This window comes from Peromyscus maniculatus, chromosome 14 (genome assembly GCF_049852395.1).
Source record: "Peromyscus maniculatus bairdii isolate BWxNUB_F1_BW_parent chromosome 14, HU_Pman_BW_mat_3.1, whole genome shotgun sequence".
Classification (NCBI taxonomy): domain Eukaryota; kingdom Metazoa; phylum Chordata; class Mammalia; order Rodentia; family Cricetidae; genus Peromyscus; species Peromyscus maniculatus.
The window spans coordinates 88,887,084-88,903,728 of record NC_134865.1 but is presented as its reverse complement, the minus strand read 5'-3'; the positions used below and the strand labels follow the sequence as shown (position 1 = coordinate 88,903,728).

The window sequence follows — 16,645 nt, the reverse complement described above, 5'->3', positions numbered from 1 at the left end:
CCCCACCTGCAGACAGGCAGTGACATCTAAGCACCCAGTGTCCAGCCTCCACACTGCCCTTGTTCCCCATGACATGGCCATTGCCCCTCACTTAGATATAGATGGTTCTGGAAGCCCCAAGACTCTTGGCTTCTTCCTTCCTCTTCACTGACTGCCAAAGAAACAGCAAACTGCCAGAGCGTCCTCAGCTGTCACCTGCTCTGCTAATCCAGGATGGGCCACCCTGGCCTCAAGAACACACTGAGGAGAGTGACATTTGTCAGGCTCTCAGAATGTCCTTCGACATTTCTATCAGCTATAGGCTATGACTCTCCTACACTCTGCTGTCAACAGCTGAGACACCCCAGGCACTCAAGCCCTCTTAAGAGCTACCTGGAAACCCAGGTCTCCGAGAACAGCCACCAATTAAACAGCAACTGGCTCCAGGAGCCAAAGATCTGGTTGCGGAATCTGTGTAAGTGGCTCCGCGAGGACAAGCCAATGTATAACAGGGGACACTTACAAACAGGCGCTCCTTAATACTTAATTAACTTTAATGGCAAGTGCTGTGAAATCTGAAATTTCAGACACGAGAGCACAGATTGGCTTTGGTCCATGCTGACTTATGAGTGGCTACACGCAGCTCCCGGGAGGAACCTCAGCCACTGTGACATGCACAGTTCATTACGCTGTCACTCGGCCAAGAGAGCGGCCACCAGCAAGCACGGAGAAGACAGTGTCTGGTCCGGCAGCGGTGAGGCAACTGCAGCACACCCAAGAGTTTGACAGCATCAAGTCAGTTTGTGAATACATTCACAGCTCTGAGCTTTTGTTCAAACACATGTTCAGATAACAACACTGAATTCCCAAGGCAAGGATGATTTCCTGGAACTTACTCATTTTCAATAATTTAGGTAATATAAGACATCATCTTTTCTGGACTCTCCCATTTTTGGTTAAGTGTAAAAGACTTTTCTTGGGGAGATACTAAACTATGATTTCAAAGGCAACATAACCAGTCACTTTTGCCTACACCACACCATTCATCAGCATCTATAAACACTGGGAGGACTGATCTCCCACCAGCTGAGCCGACAAAATGCTACTTGGATTAACCACACAATGAACCAAACCCATACTCCTGGATTTCACCAGCCAACCAGCACTGTAGTACCAGACATGGAGGCATCGCTTGTGAGAATACTTCTCACGCTACTCACCGGCCCGATTCCACTTTGAAGGATTGTCAATCCAGATGTCTTCTCCAGCTGGTCTTTGTGGTCAACTGTGAGGGGAAGAAAATCAAAAGAAGGTGGTCAGTATAGAGAGTATTCTCTTCTACTGACAAATTCCCCCAAACAGCTGAGTAACAGGTGAGTATTGGGGACCCAATGCTTCACTCAGTCACTGGTCTGTCTCAGCCAAACACCTCGTGCACTTTCTCCTTTTTTTTTTTTTAAAGCAAATAAATTTATTCATTTATTTTAATCCCGGCTGCAGTTTCCTCTCCCTCCCCTCCCCCAGTCCCATCCCCAAAACCCCCTCTGTTCTACCCCCCAATCCACTCCCCCTCCATTTCTGTTTAGGAAAGGGCAGCTCTCCTATGAGAATCAATAAACATGGCATATCAAGTTGCAGCAAGACGAAGCACCTCCTCATGCTCAATCGTACCACAAGGAAACTTGCTCACCTATGTTCATAGCAGCTTTGTTTTTTAACTTTGTTTTTATTCATTCTTTGTGTCTTTCACATCCTGCATCTTGATCCCATTCATTTCCTGTCCCTCTATATCCACCCTCTGCCCTTGCAGCACCCTCTCCCAAATAAAATTTAAGAGAAAAAAAAGGGGGGGGATCTCATCATGGGAGCTGCAGTGTGACACAGTGAGTCACGCAGTAAACCGTTTTGTCCACATATCTTTACCTACAAGTGTTCATCACAAAGAGTCATTGATCCGGTTCGAGGCCTCTGGTTTCTGCTACACTATTGATGCTGGGCTCTCACTGGAACTCCACTAGGTTATCCTGATGTTACCCTCTGTTGTAGAAATCCTACAGCTTTGCGTCTGCAGAACTGGTCACTTCATGTGCTCCAGCAGATCACAGATGGGGTGAATGTTGGGGTGGGCCAACCCATAACCCTGGATTTGGGCCTGGATAGTATCATGGTTGGTCAGCCTGCCAGCTCCCCTGCCCTCACCACCAGGGTGAGCTCTCCAGCACTGCCCTGGCTGGTTCACCCTTTGCAGCCCATGAGCAAGGGGCGGGGCCAGTTCTCCTGCTTTCGTGTCCTCAGGGTCGGTTCTCCCTCACCTACACCTCCAGGGCCAGCTCTACTGTGTTGCCCAGGCATGGTGTAGGGGTCACTCTCCCGAGTGCTGCAGCAGATGAGGAGCATGGGTAGCTCTCCCACCTGCCCCAGGTGTTGATGGGCATGGGAGAGGACATTTCTCCCCCACCCATGCTGCCACATGACAGGTGAGTAACGGGGACAGCTCTTCCATGCTCACAATATCAGGGCTGGCTCCCCAACACCTCCACCAATGGGGTTGACTCCATTGTGCTGCCCAGATGAGGTGCGGGGCCTGCTCTCCCGAGTGTTGCAGCTGGTGGGGGCAGGGGCAGCTCTCCTGCCCTTCTGACCTCAGGGTCAGCACTCCCACCTGCCTCAGTCATTGATGGGCAGGGGAGGGAGGGAGCCATCTGTCTCTTACCTGTGCTGCCACGTGGCAGATGAGTATTGGGGACCACTCTCTCATGCTCACAGCTTTGGGGCTGTCATACACTTTCTATATCATCTTTGAAAGCATGTCATTCTAGGCAGTCTCCAGTCACTGAAGATTTGATGGGAAATTATATGTAAACAGACTTTACAAACTGTAAAGTCTTATTTTAAAATGGTGTAATGCTATGTATATGTATATGCCCATTGAGAAATAACGTTAAAAAAAAAAAAACTAGCACTGCATACACTTAGAAAAAGCTGCCTGTGTGCTTACACCACAGGATCCATGAGTTATTTTACTTCCTTTTAATCCATGCCCCTATCAGAAACATCCTATAATAATTTTGTTCCAACAAAAGCCTACCCTCATCTGCTCCTGACTTCACATGAGGAAGACTTTCAGAGAACAAATTCTATTTGATATCATGCCAGAAGAAATGAGCTTGGGAAACAATTAGCAGATGCAAATGAAGTCTTCGCCGTTGTAATGCCAGGGCAGCAGCCCCAGCAGCCCCCACTTCCCAGAGAGGAAGCGTGTCACCAGGCAATTGACCTTGGCTTATGATTCAGTAGAAATATTCTTTTGGATAAAGCTCATGTCATTTTGGAACTAAAAACCAGAAAGAAAAAAAAGAAGAAGAAAACTCAGATGTTACTGAGAACCCCGTCAATGAAGAGGGCACTGCAGTTGTGATTAGTGCAGAACAAGGCGGCCAGAAAAGAGCATTTGCTCTCACCTCCTATTGTACCACACCTGCATGAAGCTTGGGTAATGAAATTACATCTTTTAGAGGGATACAAATGAGATCCCATTACAGCCTGCCTTTGCTACCTCCAGGGCCTTTCATTGCCTTATAGGAAAAAAAAAATCCCCTTTTAACAAACGGACACTGTTTTTTACACATAGGTAATTATCGCTGTCCTGCAAGAGCAAGGTGAACCTAAAGCAAGCCAGGATAGGGCTGAGATATTTTAGAGTACCTTCAGATGGCGGGGAGATGTGGGGTGGAGGCAAGGATGTACAGGTTTGGAACTTGGGTGGCAAGAGATAGTTCCTTGAGGTGTAAAGTGATTAGTTTTCATAGTCTCTTGTACTGTCTGGTGGCTACTAGTGAGCTAACAGCAACTTTCTAAATAGGCTGACCAAGGGCCTAAAGATGGAATCTATAAACACTCCAGTTCTTGCTAGAGAGCAGAGATTTCAGACTTAGAGATTTTTTATTAAAAAAAAAAAAAAACAGACAGCCAATACATAATTAAATTGAATAACCCAATCTAGTGTCAACAAGCTCTTCCCAGAAAAGCATGGGAGTATCTTAGGCCTGGTGGGTGGCCTTCTTGGGGCTCCTTGGTGTCGCACAGAGCTATCTGGGTGGCTGTTCCAGTGAGAGCCTGGTTAGCAGCCCAGGCTGAGAAGGCAGTTCCTCCAAACTCCTGAGAGGGCACTAGCTAATACACAACTTAGTCCTTGGCAGCTGAACTTGCAGACCACAGGGATGCCCTGTCTAGCTATAAGAAGTGGATCACCATCACCCCTGCAGCCTGGAGATGCTGTCCTGGGAAACCGCAGATAAATGCTCTTGGGTGAGGGCTCTAGGTATGAAATCTCCTCAGGAATTCTTCAACTCAGCCAATCTGGAAATTTCCATTTGATGTATACGCAAGAGTGGCTTTTGATAAATAAGCCTGAACAAGTTCAGTCAACAATACAAACAACTACAAACAATTACAAAGCACTTGTTACAGCTTGATTGACAGCGTGGCCTTTCAGTGTGTCACCCACCACTGCTCGGCAAAGCATTTTTAGTATACGACCACATGTGCTTAGACTCTACAGGGCAAAGCCACACCACTCACCATGCCTCTTCCGGGGGCAGACCACTGTGCTTTGGACATGTCTCCCACCCCCGAGTACAGTCTGGCCAGTTCAAGACTGTTAGTACCTGAGTGAGACGTCATCTGACTTTGCATGGTCTGGTCATGAAAGCATACATGGGATTTTTAAAAGTGCAGAGCCAAGCTGGGATGTAGTTCACTTGGCAGAGTGCTTGTCTAGCATGCGGCAAGCTCTGGGATGCAGCAAGAGGATCAGAAGTTCACAGTCACCCTCTGCTACACACCAAACTTGAGGTTAGCCTGGGCTGCATAAGAACATGCCTCCTCCCCCCCAAAAAAAGAAAGAAGAAAGACAGGAAGGACCTGGTTCATTCTCAAACTAACCTAAGACCTAACCTAAGACTAGTCCAAGTGTACATTGGAATCTAAATAACGAAGTAAATAAACAATAATAAAGCATCCACTGAACACTTGCTTTGGCTGAGCTCCAAGGCAGGCTCTGTTCACAGCTTCTCTTGCTGAATCCTGGTAGCCACCAGACTACAGGCTCCCATCTATACTCCAGAAATGGGACAAAGGATTCCCAGCAAGAGTATTGCCGAGGAAAGAGGCTATGACTGAGCCCTGGAGCCTGAGCCACTGTCACCCATGGCCCCTATCCTTAGGGTCCATGGCAATCCATAAGGAGCAATGCCCTCACAAGCCTACCTAAGCACTGATTTGTTTTTGAATGGGCCACTCTGAAAACCTGGGGGTTTGAGAGCTGGCCTGACAGTCTCGCTAAGACACAGTCCATTCTAAAAGTCTGCCGTTGAAACCAGAAAGAAGTAGTAAGGGGTCACTCATGGAGATTTGGGGGGAAAGTGGGTAGCAGTTGCATAGTCAAAGCCTGGACCAGCTATAGAACTATGTGGAGGGAGTCATCTGGAGGGGGGAGCAGACTATCAGGTGTGGGGGGACACCGGACAGGACACCAGGTAAAAGGGCTGGGGCCACAAAGTGTGAGGGGTGGGGAACCAGGTAGGAGCAGTGGGACTACCAAGAGAAGGGGTGGGGCTCCAGTGGAGAGGGTGAAGCTGCAGGTAGACGGGTCTGGGGACCCTCTCATCACCCAGCAAGCTCTGTTTCTAACAAGTGCCCTGAGGCCACCTGAGAAAGGCTCTGATCTATTAGCAGATGGACACAGTTCAAAGCCTTGTGGACTGGAGCGATGGGCTGTCTCTGGACAGTGGCACGGCCCTCTGTCTCGCCAAGCCAGGGGAGCCCTACGGAATCCCATGCATCCTGCCATCTTGACTCTCACATCTGAACTCCTGTTCATCGATCAGTGGCCCCGTGTCTGGAACACTTATGGTCACTGGGGCCTCTGGTGTCTACTGATTCCCTGCTGTGCTGACTTACCTCTCTTTCCACCCCCGGGACAAAACAGGGCTGACCTAGAATTCTTTCCAGCACTTGGCATCTCTGGCAGACCCTTCCCATCCTTCTGCCAGCATCTTGCCCTTCATGCCTCAGAGCCCTAGGCAAGACTGTTCCCAAAACACCGTCCCTAAACTATGGAGTCGGTCACTTTCATACTTTATAAATAGTCCTCTATCCAGTCCCCATCAACCATGACTCAGTACTGGGAGGGCCTCCCACCTTGTCACCTTTATAAGAAAAATGTAAAAATCGTCCACTTTCAAATGTACCTTGGCCAGCTTTGGACCAGTTACAGATGAACAGAAAACACTGGACCCCTGTCCACCTCTGTTAGTAGATACCTATACCCCAAGTAAAAGTGAAGAGCAGAAACTCCTAGATGACATGTAAGGCTGATCCTTCCTCCTAACTCAGCTAAAGGGGAAAGGGAGGAAGGGACCTGCGTTGAAAAGCTGTTCTCTGTGTTCGGTCACAATGCCCACCGTTCTGGGCTCATGTCCGGTTCTGCAAAGTCATAAAACAAAACAGCCTTGTTCTCTGCTCTGAGTCTTCGGTGCTTTTATTATGAAGTGAGGGTCCAGGTTTCTAGTACCTCGAATTTCTAATACCTGAACATCAGTTTGTAGTCTCTAACAGGTTGCCTAGCCTACCATGCCTCAATCTCCCCAGGGTTCACTCTATGAATGGCTGTGGAGATTATGTAGGGACATAAACTTGGCATACAGTGGATAACAATCTTCTTTCCCATGAGAGGACCATGCATTTCCCAGTCTATGTACAGCTAGGGAAGGATGCCTGTGTCTGGTCAACTGAAGATTTCAATCTGAAGCACTCCTGGGTTCTTTACCTAGAATGCACCAAGATGGCTGCCTCCCATTGGGTAAGCCTTCTTTGTTTCCACATAAAAAGCCAACCAAGCAAGCAGAAGGTCAGGACAGTAGGTGCAGAACAAACCCATGGGAGGGGCCTGCCTCTGTCGTCCATGTTCCTGCTGTTCTTGGCTGTCATGGCTGTAATCAACAGTGTCTCTCTCTGTCTATGTTCAAATGAGTCTTCTTTTCCTCCAGGGCATCAAGAGCAGCTAAGTGTCTTGATTGGGTGATGGTAAACCTGGCTGTGACATCCCCCTAGCCTTGGGTGGGAGAGGCTTCATTGAGAGCCCTGGTGACCACAGAGACCATGCCTGCCCTCTGTTTAGTCATTCACACCAGGCGTCAGAGCCCAATCTCCAGCTCCTCAGGAAGCATCATTGTCGTCAGGAAGCCCAGTGGTACCCGAAGAGGTGGCTGGAGAGCAGGCATGGAGAACAGCCACGTTCCAGGAGTTGTTTCCCTGCACTTCCCCCAGGGAAATCTCTTCTGCCTCCTGTCTGCTCTGTAGGTGGGTCCCAGCTCTGCCAAGGAGCAGTGGCCATGGTCCCCATGACTCTGAGCTCTTTCCACGGCTCTGGGGCTCTGGCTTCCGTTCTCCAGCCCTGCCTGTTCCTCCTCGCTCTACGGCCTGTGCTGTGCTTGGAAGGCTCGCACTGGAGCAGACAATGCAGGCCGGGCGAGTTTGCCCTTTCCCTCATCTAGGCTTATGCTGCAGAATTTATTCTGGGCGCCCCAGCCTTTCTGTTGGCTTATTTTTAAAAATCTTCTTTTCTTATTTAAAAATGTTATTACATTTATTTATATTTATTCATTTACTGTGGAGGCTCTTTGCTGCCACAGAGGACAACCTGTAAGAATCGATCGTCAGATCTGGCCTTCATTCCTACTGAGAACCCCCAGGGCAGCATAACCATTTTCTCACTCGGCTCAACTACTGGAAATGCCCTGTTCAGCCACATGTTCAGATTTCAGCTGAGTTCTCGCTTTAGTTGAGCTTTGGACTTGGAGCCGGCATGTACGAGAGCAGACCAGTGGGCCAGCACGGTGCGGGGACTGTGAAAGGAACTGCTTCACCCAAGGCAGACAGCAAAGCCCGTCTTTATCTTCACGCGAGACAAAAAGGGTTTCCAAACACAAAAAAGAAGTCCTTTAAAATTAAATTCACTAGATGAAGGATATGCAAATTGCCTGAAGAAGCGGAACCCTGTAATGTTCTCAAAACTCTGCAATAGCCTATTTAATTAGTATTTTAATTTATCGGAATAATTCTTTGCACTTGACAATTTATGCAGCTTCCATATAATTAAGCACGCAGCGACAGTGGAGTCATTTTGCCTCTTCTCTTTACCCCTGATATTTTAACCTGAGAGACTGAGCAGAAGTCTCTTCTGTAATCTGAATTACAATGGGGACAACTTAATGGAGTCCCTCTGCTGGCAAGCTGAGCTGGGAAAGCTGCCGGGGTGAAGTGCTGCCCCCGGGAGCTGACTGCCCTGGCCAGTGGCCTTTGTGGAATGCTCCCTCCCTCGGTGGGGGTCCCCACCATCCATGTCCTATACCTAGGCATCTCATCAGGGAGTATGCGCAGGTCCTCAATGATCTAGATCCCTGGTGAGTCCCATGCCCCTTCCCTAATAGTCAGCCTTTCTGACTAAGTCTTGGGCTCTCTATGCACTGCTGTGTGTGTGTGTGTGTGTGTGTGTGTGTGTGTGTGTGTGTGTGTGCCATATGTATGGTATATATGGTGTACAGTGCATGAGTGTGTAAATGGTATGTGTGTACCATATTTGGGTGGTCTGTCTGGGGTATATGGTACATGTATGGTACGTACACACACACACACACACACACACACATATATATACATATATGTGTATATCATACATATGTATATGGTGTTTGGTGTGTATGGTGTGTGTGTGTATGTTTTTGTGTGTGTTAGATATATGCATGTCATACACATACTGTGTGTGGTATATATGGTGTACAGTGCATAAGTGTGTAAATGATATGTGTGTACTATATTTGGGTGGGTCTGTGTGGAGTATGTGGTATATGGTGTATATGTGTATATCACACATATGTACATGGTGTTTGGTGTGTATGGTGTGTGTATGTGTGTTATGAAGGCTGCTTAGTGGCTGGCTGTGTCTGTGGACAGGTTGCCCCTGGTAAGGAGAAGCCAGCCATGGTTTGATGGCCGATTTACCACTGGCTAGTGGAATTCCTGCTCTTCTTTCTACAGAAGGACCAAAGGGTCACAGCACAGCAGGGCTGGGTGTGGTCTCCAAGGAGAGGAGAGTGGGCCACACCTGTCCAGAGAGAGAAGCTGAGACAGCCTGGATGCGGGAGCTGCTGTGTGGTTTCTGTTTCCCCTGGTGGACCACATTTCCTGCGAGGGGATTTTAAAAAGAAGGAAGCCCACAGTGAACACTGCAGTTCACTCTCTGTCCTCTCTGCAGGTACTGTCTGTCTGGTCAGGAGTCTTGAGCCTCCGGGATTCCTCTCAGTGTTGTTCAGAGCCTCCAGGTGGGCCCCAGATCTCCTCAGTCCAGAAGGCACGGTGCTCTGCCCTGCTCAAACATCCTCAGCAGTGGCCAAAGACAGGGCAGTCGCCAGGCAGCAGGCTGGCTCTCTCTCAGATCCACCCTGTTGCCATGCTTTAGGTAGCTGAGGTTAGACCTAAAACCCACTCAAAAGTAGTGTGGTGGCAGCTTCCAGAGTACTGTGTGCCTAGGCTAGAAAAGGGCAGTGGGATTAGGTATAGCTCAACTACCCTGTCCTTGCTGGGCCACGAGGACATCCTTTCACCTTCCTGGATGGACCTCAGAGGCCTCCTCTAGGAGATGGACTGCTATAAGCCTGGAGATAAGGCGTCTTCCAAGTCCAATATTTGACATTAGCTGCCTTGTTGGAAAGGTCTGAACTTGGATTCTGAGTATCCTTTTATGGCTTACCTCCTATACAATGCTTTTTCAGTCCCCTTCCCACAGAGTATGGGATACTCTGGGGTTTGGACTTCTGATGTTCCCTTTCCATTTTCTGAGAACTATAGGAGATTTATCTGAGTTTTAAATAGCTTCTGTTTAAAAGAAACTGTTTCCTTCCACTGATCTACTGGTCTCTACTGCTATCTCTCCACTATATTCAGTGGCTCAACCCAAACCCTAGACTGCACCTGCTTCTTTCTCCACATCTGTTTAATGGCATTCTCTGCCACCATTCACTCATCTGCTCCCCACACCTGTCCAGTGACATTCTCTGCTACCATTCACTCATCTGCTCCCCACATCTGTTCTTCCCTGGTGTTTCTAGCTTCCAGTTGCTCAGCCTTAGAACCATGATAGTTCCTTTTTTGGATTCTTTCCATCTAGCCTATTGGCCAGTCCTAATGTTCTACCAGCCGTGTGTCTGCGGTCCGCTGCATCTCTCCACCCCTGCACTCCCTTCCAGGCCCCACAGACTTTGATGGGGACCTGCAGTAGTGCCAACCACCTCCATACATCAGAGCCACCCTTTCCGTTCATACTTGCTGCATCTGCCCTGACGAACACACTGCCTAGGTAGCTGTCTGCATCAGGGTATGTGTATGCACGCTGGGAACCTGGATACCACAAGCTCTCAGGTAGAGAAGAGACCAGTGAACTGCCATGTTAAACCTCAACCCTCAGATCACAGGGAATCAAGAAATTTCTGCAGAACGTATCACTCCCATACCAGCCTGAGAGCCTGTTGTGTTCATTGCCTGTCAGTCCTGGTTCTGGAGGTGCTCATGAGTGCAGGGCTCTTCGTCACCACATGCATTTTGAGGTCAGCTGCCTGGTACCCTGTGAAACTCATACCCCTGGACAGGACTGGATCCCCTGTGTGTCATGCTTCCTCTACACACATCTATGATGAACCTTAAAGGGAGAACAATGTGGGATTAATTGATCTTGGCAACAGGATCCTTTCCCTTTCTTACTGAACGATCCCACCGAGCACGTCATGGTAGCTCCTCTGGGGCACACGTGAGTGCCAGCAGCCATCCTCTTGTGCTGTGGGGGCAGGTTTAAGTGTACACAGCACCAAGGGGCTGTGATGGTGGGTGGATCTGATGACCTAAACAAGTAACACAGGCAGCCTGGAAGCTTGGGGAAAAGAGAGAATTCCAAGTTCCTGGTGGGACCAGGAGGGACACATAAGAGCTTATTAAACTGCTCAGAATGGCTTGAAATTTAATACCTATGAATCTCTGGAACTTTCCATTGAATATATCAGATGGTAGTTAATGGGGAGTAACCAAAAACATGGAAATTGAATCCATGGTTAAGGGGACTGTTTACCAAACACTCCTGATGTCCATTTTTATACATGTTGGCCAAGATACGGTAAGCCTGAGTGAGACCCAGCACCAATTTATCCCATTAGCAGTCAGGTGGGCATGATGCCCAAATCATATGCTTTTGTTTTTATACAAATACTGATACTGACTAAAATCTGACTGAATTTAAACAGGATACAAATGCAGCTTTATCTAAATATTTTTATTGAAAATTTTGTATTAATTATGTTTTGCTTTATGATCTTAATAGTGCAATTAAATAAAATATTTTTTGGAGATACAATTTCAACGTTCTTTTGTTCTCTATGTGCAATTACAGCTGGGTCATGTCTGTCTAGATTAATCAAGTTCACAAGAATCTCTGATAATTCCATGATTTGTGAAGCAGAGAGAAAACTATATGCCTGCAGATAAAACCACAGTGACAGCTGTGTTACCTGTTTTTTCTTTTTAATTTGTTCTTGATCCAAACCCTACCTACCTCAAGAGAACCTGGCTTTAGATTTCACTGGTTGGTGGTAAAATATATAAATACAAATAAAGTTTTATATTTATATTTAATTTTTTATGCTTTGTTTTTTGAGACAAGGTCTTTCTATGTTGCCTTGGCTGGCCCAAAACTCACTATTTAGGCCAGGCTAGCCCCCAACTCATAGAGACCAGCCTGCCTCTGCCTCTTGAATGCTAGAATTAGAGGCGTTTACCACCATACCCAGTTAAATAAGTTTTTTAAATGCTATAAAAACCGATGGGCTTGAGAGCTGGCTCAGTGGGTCTGTCATCCCAAAGTTCCTGTGCTGAGACTGGAGGCAGAGACAGTAAAATCCCTGGAGCTTTCAGGCCACCAAACCTGACACTCTCAGTTGTCTCCTGACCTTCACATGTGTGCTGTGGCATGTGTGCCTGCCCGTGCATGTGCACGCACACACACACACACACACACACACACACACACACACACACACACATGCACGCACGCATACGCATGCACTTCAAGACCTATGTTGTCTCTACTAGCCTAGCGGCATGCAGCCAGGAGTCCTGAGCTCCTGATGGGCTGAGGGCTGCTTACTCCTAGTTGGTCCCTCCTAATAAAACAGGATGGCTATCCCACCTCTCTACCCAGAGAAACGCTAAAATGTTTTAAAATTTAATGACTTTTAAAATGTATGTGCGTGTGTTGCTTGCATGTATGTCTGTGCACCGCCACTTGCATGCCTGGTGCCTGGAGAAGCCAGAAGCGGGCACTGGATCCCCTGGAACTAGAGTTACAGACAGTTGTGAGCTGCCATGTGGATGGGTGTTGGACTCAAACGTAGGTCTCTTGGAAGAGCAGTCAACCACTGAGCATCTTTCTTTTCCCAAATAAAACCTTTTATTTGTTTGGCTAGTTGGTTGATTTTTGAGACAGGGTCTCACCGTGTAGCTCTGGCTGGCCTAGAACTCACCATGTAGACCAGGATGGCCTCACACTCAGAGATTAGCCTTCCTTGGCTACCTGAGTGCTGGGATTAAAGGCATTGTGCTCCCCTCCCCCTCTCCCCTTTAAAGTGATTCTCACACAGCTTCTTCAACTGTCGCTCTCAGCCCCATATGGGTCACAAAGCTGAAGGCGGAGGTTGTAAAATCTGGCAACAGTGAAAATCTTTACAACATGCAAAACACCAGAATTATTTCAAAATTTCACACATAACTCATCTGAGGTGTTTCTGGCAGCATTCACCAGTGTTGTATCACACAACTTTACCACCTCTCTGGCTCTGAATACACAAGATGCATACTTGGCACGGTGCATGATGCCGTACCACACAGCACCTCAGCTCAGAGTAGACACTACTGCGTATTACGAACTGCAGGGCTCTTGCTCTACACCATTTTTTCCCTGCTATTATAGAAACATCATGGCTAATAATGGAAAACAGGGCTTTGGGTATTTTACTACTGTGACTATCAGCATATTAATATCAAATTAGTACATCTCTGGATTGGATTATGTAAAAATGTTTGATTTTTTTTTAAATGTTATTTGATGACCTGCCTAGCAAGTTTATGCCTACTGGTGCAAGGGTAGCATGAATGTTATGGGATTAACCAACCAAATAGAATTTAAGGCCTGTTCCATGAGATGGAACCCATACTTGAAGCTGTCGATAAGGTCAAGAACCTGTAGCTAGAGAGGTCACGGGTCCTAGGGGAAAAACCAATTATTATTCTGTTAAATGGACATAGTGATGAATCACTCCTAATGGTTTTCTGCTACACCTATAGATCAGGACCCCACTCGACTCATCAGGGAAGCTTCTTCTTGCCTTATATGGCAATGAACACAGAGAGCCACAGGAAATAAAAGACTTCAGACTCCTCAGCCCTAAATATGATGCAAGAGGCATGGAAACATCGTAAGATGGGCAACATCAAAGAAACAGTGTTTTTCAGACCAACAGGGAAAATGCACACGTGCACTCACAACAACTCCGACAGCATGCACAAGACCTACACAAGCTCAATATGGATAAAACCCAGCATGGGGAGAGGAGGTAGGCATGCAGGTGGGCTTGGAATAAGGATATAATATATCCAACATTTTATAAAATGGCCCTAAACCCACTTCTGCCATTTGATAATTACAAAATCAAATTATTAACCAACTCTGAAAAACATCGATGAGATTCTGTGTTCTGCTGTATCAAATATTCAGCTGAGATTTAATTCTTTCTGTGAAAGTAAACAAGTGCATCCATTTCACTAGTCTGCAAGTTTGCTTTTGTCTTTAATATATGGTAAAATAATATGCATAGCAAATAATTGCTTCAAAATGATTGCCTTTATGATTTGATATCAGTAAATGGTGGATTTGCATACCTATTTTATGTTACTGATATAATTGGGGTTGTGTTAAAATTCCTTGGGTGGAAAGGCATTGTGAGTAGAAACAGTCAAAGAGGCCCTGATTCTTAGGAAACATGGATGGACCGATGTCCTTGCAACGACTCCAGATCTTGGCTCTTCCATCACTGTCCTTATCTGTCACAGATATCAGTGGCTCCTGCACAGGAGTCTTGTAATTCTCCACTGATGAGGCCCCCAGCTCTAGTTCATGGTCATTGTGGCATCCCTTCTCAAGGTCTACGTGGTGGGAAACCCTGACTTTGAGCTGTAAAACACAAGGAGATATTTGATACTAATGGCCTTACATCAAGTCACCTGAGATTAGCACGATGCCACAATGTCTAGATGCTTCATTTTCTAAGTGTCAGAATTAAAATCACCCAGGACACAACTTTTCCTGACCACTACTTATGGAAACCAGAAATATCATTTTAGTCTAGCCCTAGCAAAGGCAAGAGAAGCAGGATCTCTCTGCCCTTCCTGAACTGTTCAACTAACCCTATCAATTATGGGATGGATCTGGCTTATTCCTCAAGCAGGCATGTATTAGAAGTTTGGAAATATTACAAGGGGGTGGGGCTTTTACAAGGAGGGGCCTGGAGAGAGGGTCATGGAAGGTGCTTCTCTGGGAGGGAATTAATGTGGTTTTCATAGGCTCTGGTTAGTTCTGGAGAGAGGTGTTAGATGGATGTCTAGCTTCTGCTTTACCCATGATTGACCTTTCTTCAGGGTTACCCTTGTGATTTCATCCTCCAGGGTCCTCACAGAGCCTGTGCCCAACTGTTTAAACTAAAATTCATTAGCTACATACTCCTCATTCCTCTCTTAGTTACCTAGCCCTAGGTACTTTGTTGAGACAATGCCGAAGTGATCAACACAATTTGCCTAGGTATTCCCATGTGTTCTACAAATAAAGAGATCACTTGTGATGGCAGGCTTCCTTATTTTCAAAGCTTTCCTTGTGGAAGTTGTAACAAATGGGGTTGCTGTGTTGAACCCAACAAAAATATAAAGCTGAGATGTTATGAAGGAGGGAACCTTGTGCACATGCGCTTGATGACAAGAGCCAGAGGAGGTCACAATAATGGATCTCATGTACACACGGTAGCAAGAGCCATAAGATCATGAAGGACAGACCTGGTGTATACAGGTGACAAGAGCAGGTGGTCATGGAAGATGGATCTAATGTACATATAATGACAAGAGCCACTAGGAGATCATTGGAGATAGAGCTCATGTACACAGTGGCAAGAGCTACCAGCAGGTCATGGCAGGTGGTCTTATGCATGATCTGATACAAGAACCATTCTAAGATTCAGGTAAAGCTAACCATGTTATTCTTACAAAGAAAGTACTTCCTCCAGGACATCTGTCAGCAGCTACCTGTCCAGGACCTTGCCACCATCCTCACAATCAAGAACAGTAGTCAAAGCCAGGCGGTGGTGGTGCACGCCTTTAATCCCAGCACTCGGGAGACAGAGGCAGGTGGATCTCTGAGTTCAAGGCCAGCCTGGTCTCCAAAGCGAGTTCCAGGAAAGGTGCAAAGCTACACAGAGAAACCCTGTCTCGAAAAACCAAAATAAATGAATAAAGGACAGTAGTCAAGTACAGTTGTGTCAAAACAGCTTAGGCAGCACTCTACCCCAACCTTGCTTTTGCCCAAGCATTCTCCCATTTCTGTGTTCTATGCCCTTATGAGCTCATTTTCCTCTGTGGACTCTGTTTGCTTCTTTAGACTAACCATGTATGCACACATCACGTCTACACACACACACATATCAAGTCTCTTGTCGTCAATGGATGGGATGCATTCTGGGAAATACACGACTATGTGACGTCACTGTTGAAATGCCACAAAGAACACTTCCAAGACTGTGCAGTTGAGCTGCCCCACAGGCTCTCAACTATCAAGAGCGGCATTTTAACATGCTGTGCATTTTAACATGCTGCCCGGACTGGTGGAACATTGCACGATATTTTATCATAAAGTCCATTTTTATTAAGTAAATTCTTAATAATAATATAAAAGCACAGTACAGCAGACATACAATGTGGCCCCACGTGTCTTCACTATGGAGTGTTCTGTGCTGGGCTTCTACAGGACTAGTCTCACAGTGAGTTTGGTTACTTGAGTGTCTCACTTGAACACTGCCATGCTGCAGTGTGATGGCGGCCTCAGCACAGCACTCCTCCACACAGGGCTACCAGAGCAACCTTCTGTGGCACTGAATTAGTGTATTTTAATGTGAAAACCTGTGTGTGTGTGTGTGTGTGTGTGTGTGTGTGTGTGTGTGTACACATGTGTGTAGATGGTGCGCAGTTGTACACCTGTGTAAGAACATTACTAATCTTCCTCTATTCCTTTCCACATTATTTTTTTCTCTGATTTGGTATAGTTTATTATAATTAGAATACACAAAAAATCATGTAAACTCCATAAAGTAAATGATTTATCCTCCACTATAACCATTCAGCACTCTGTTTTTTTATTTTATTTTATTTATTTTACAATTAATTTAATTTTACATATCAGCCATGGATTCTCCTGTCCTCCCACTCCCCAGCCTTCCCCCCAACCCAACTCCCCATTCCCACCTCC

The 16,645-nt window shown here is 46.5% G+C and overlaps 1 protein-coding gene across 1 annotated transcript in view; it reads right to left on the bottom strand.

Annotated features, from left to right (window-relative positions):
- Ptprn2 (protein tyrosine phosphatase receptor type N2) overlaps nt 1-16,645 on the bottom strand; it is a 723,788-nt gene that overhangs the window by 253,606 nt on the left and 453,537 nt on the right. Inside the window, exon 12 of the mRNA XM_006988296.4 lies at nt 1,200-1,264. Coding sequence (XP_006988358.1) covers nt 1,200-1,264 — 65 coding nt within the window. The remainder of the gene's footprint in view (nt 1-1,199; nt 1,265-16,645) is intronic.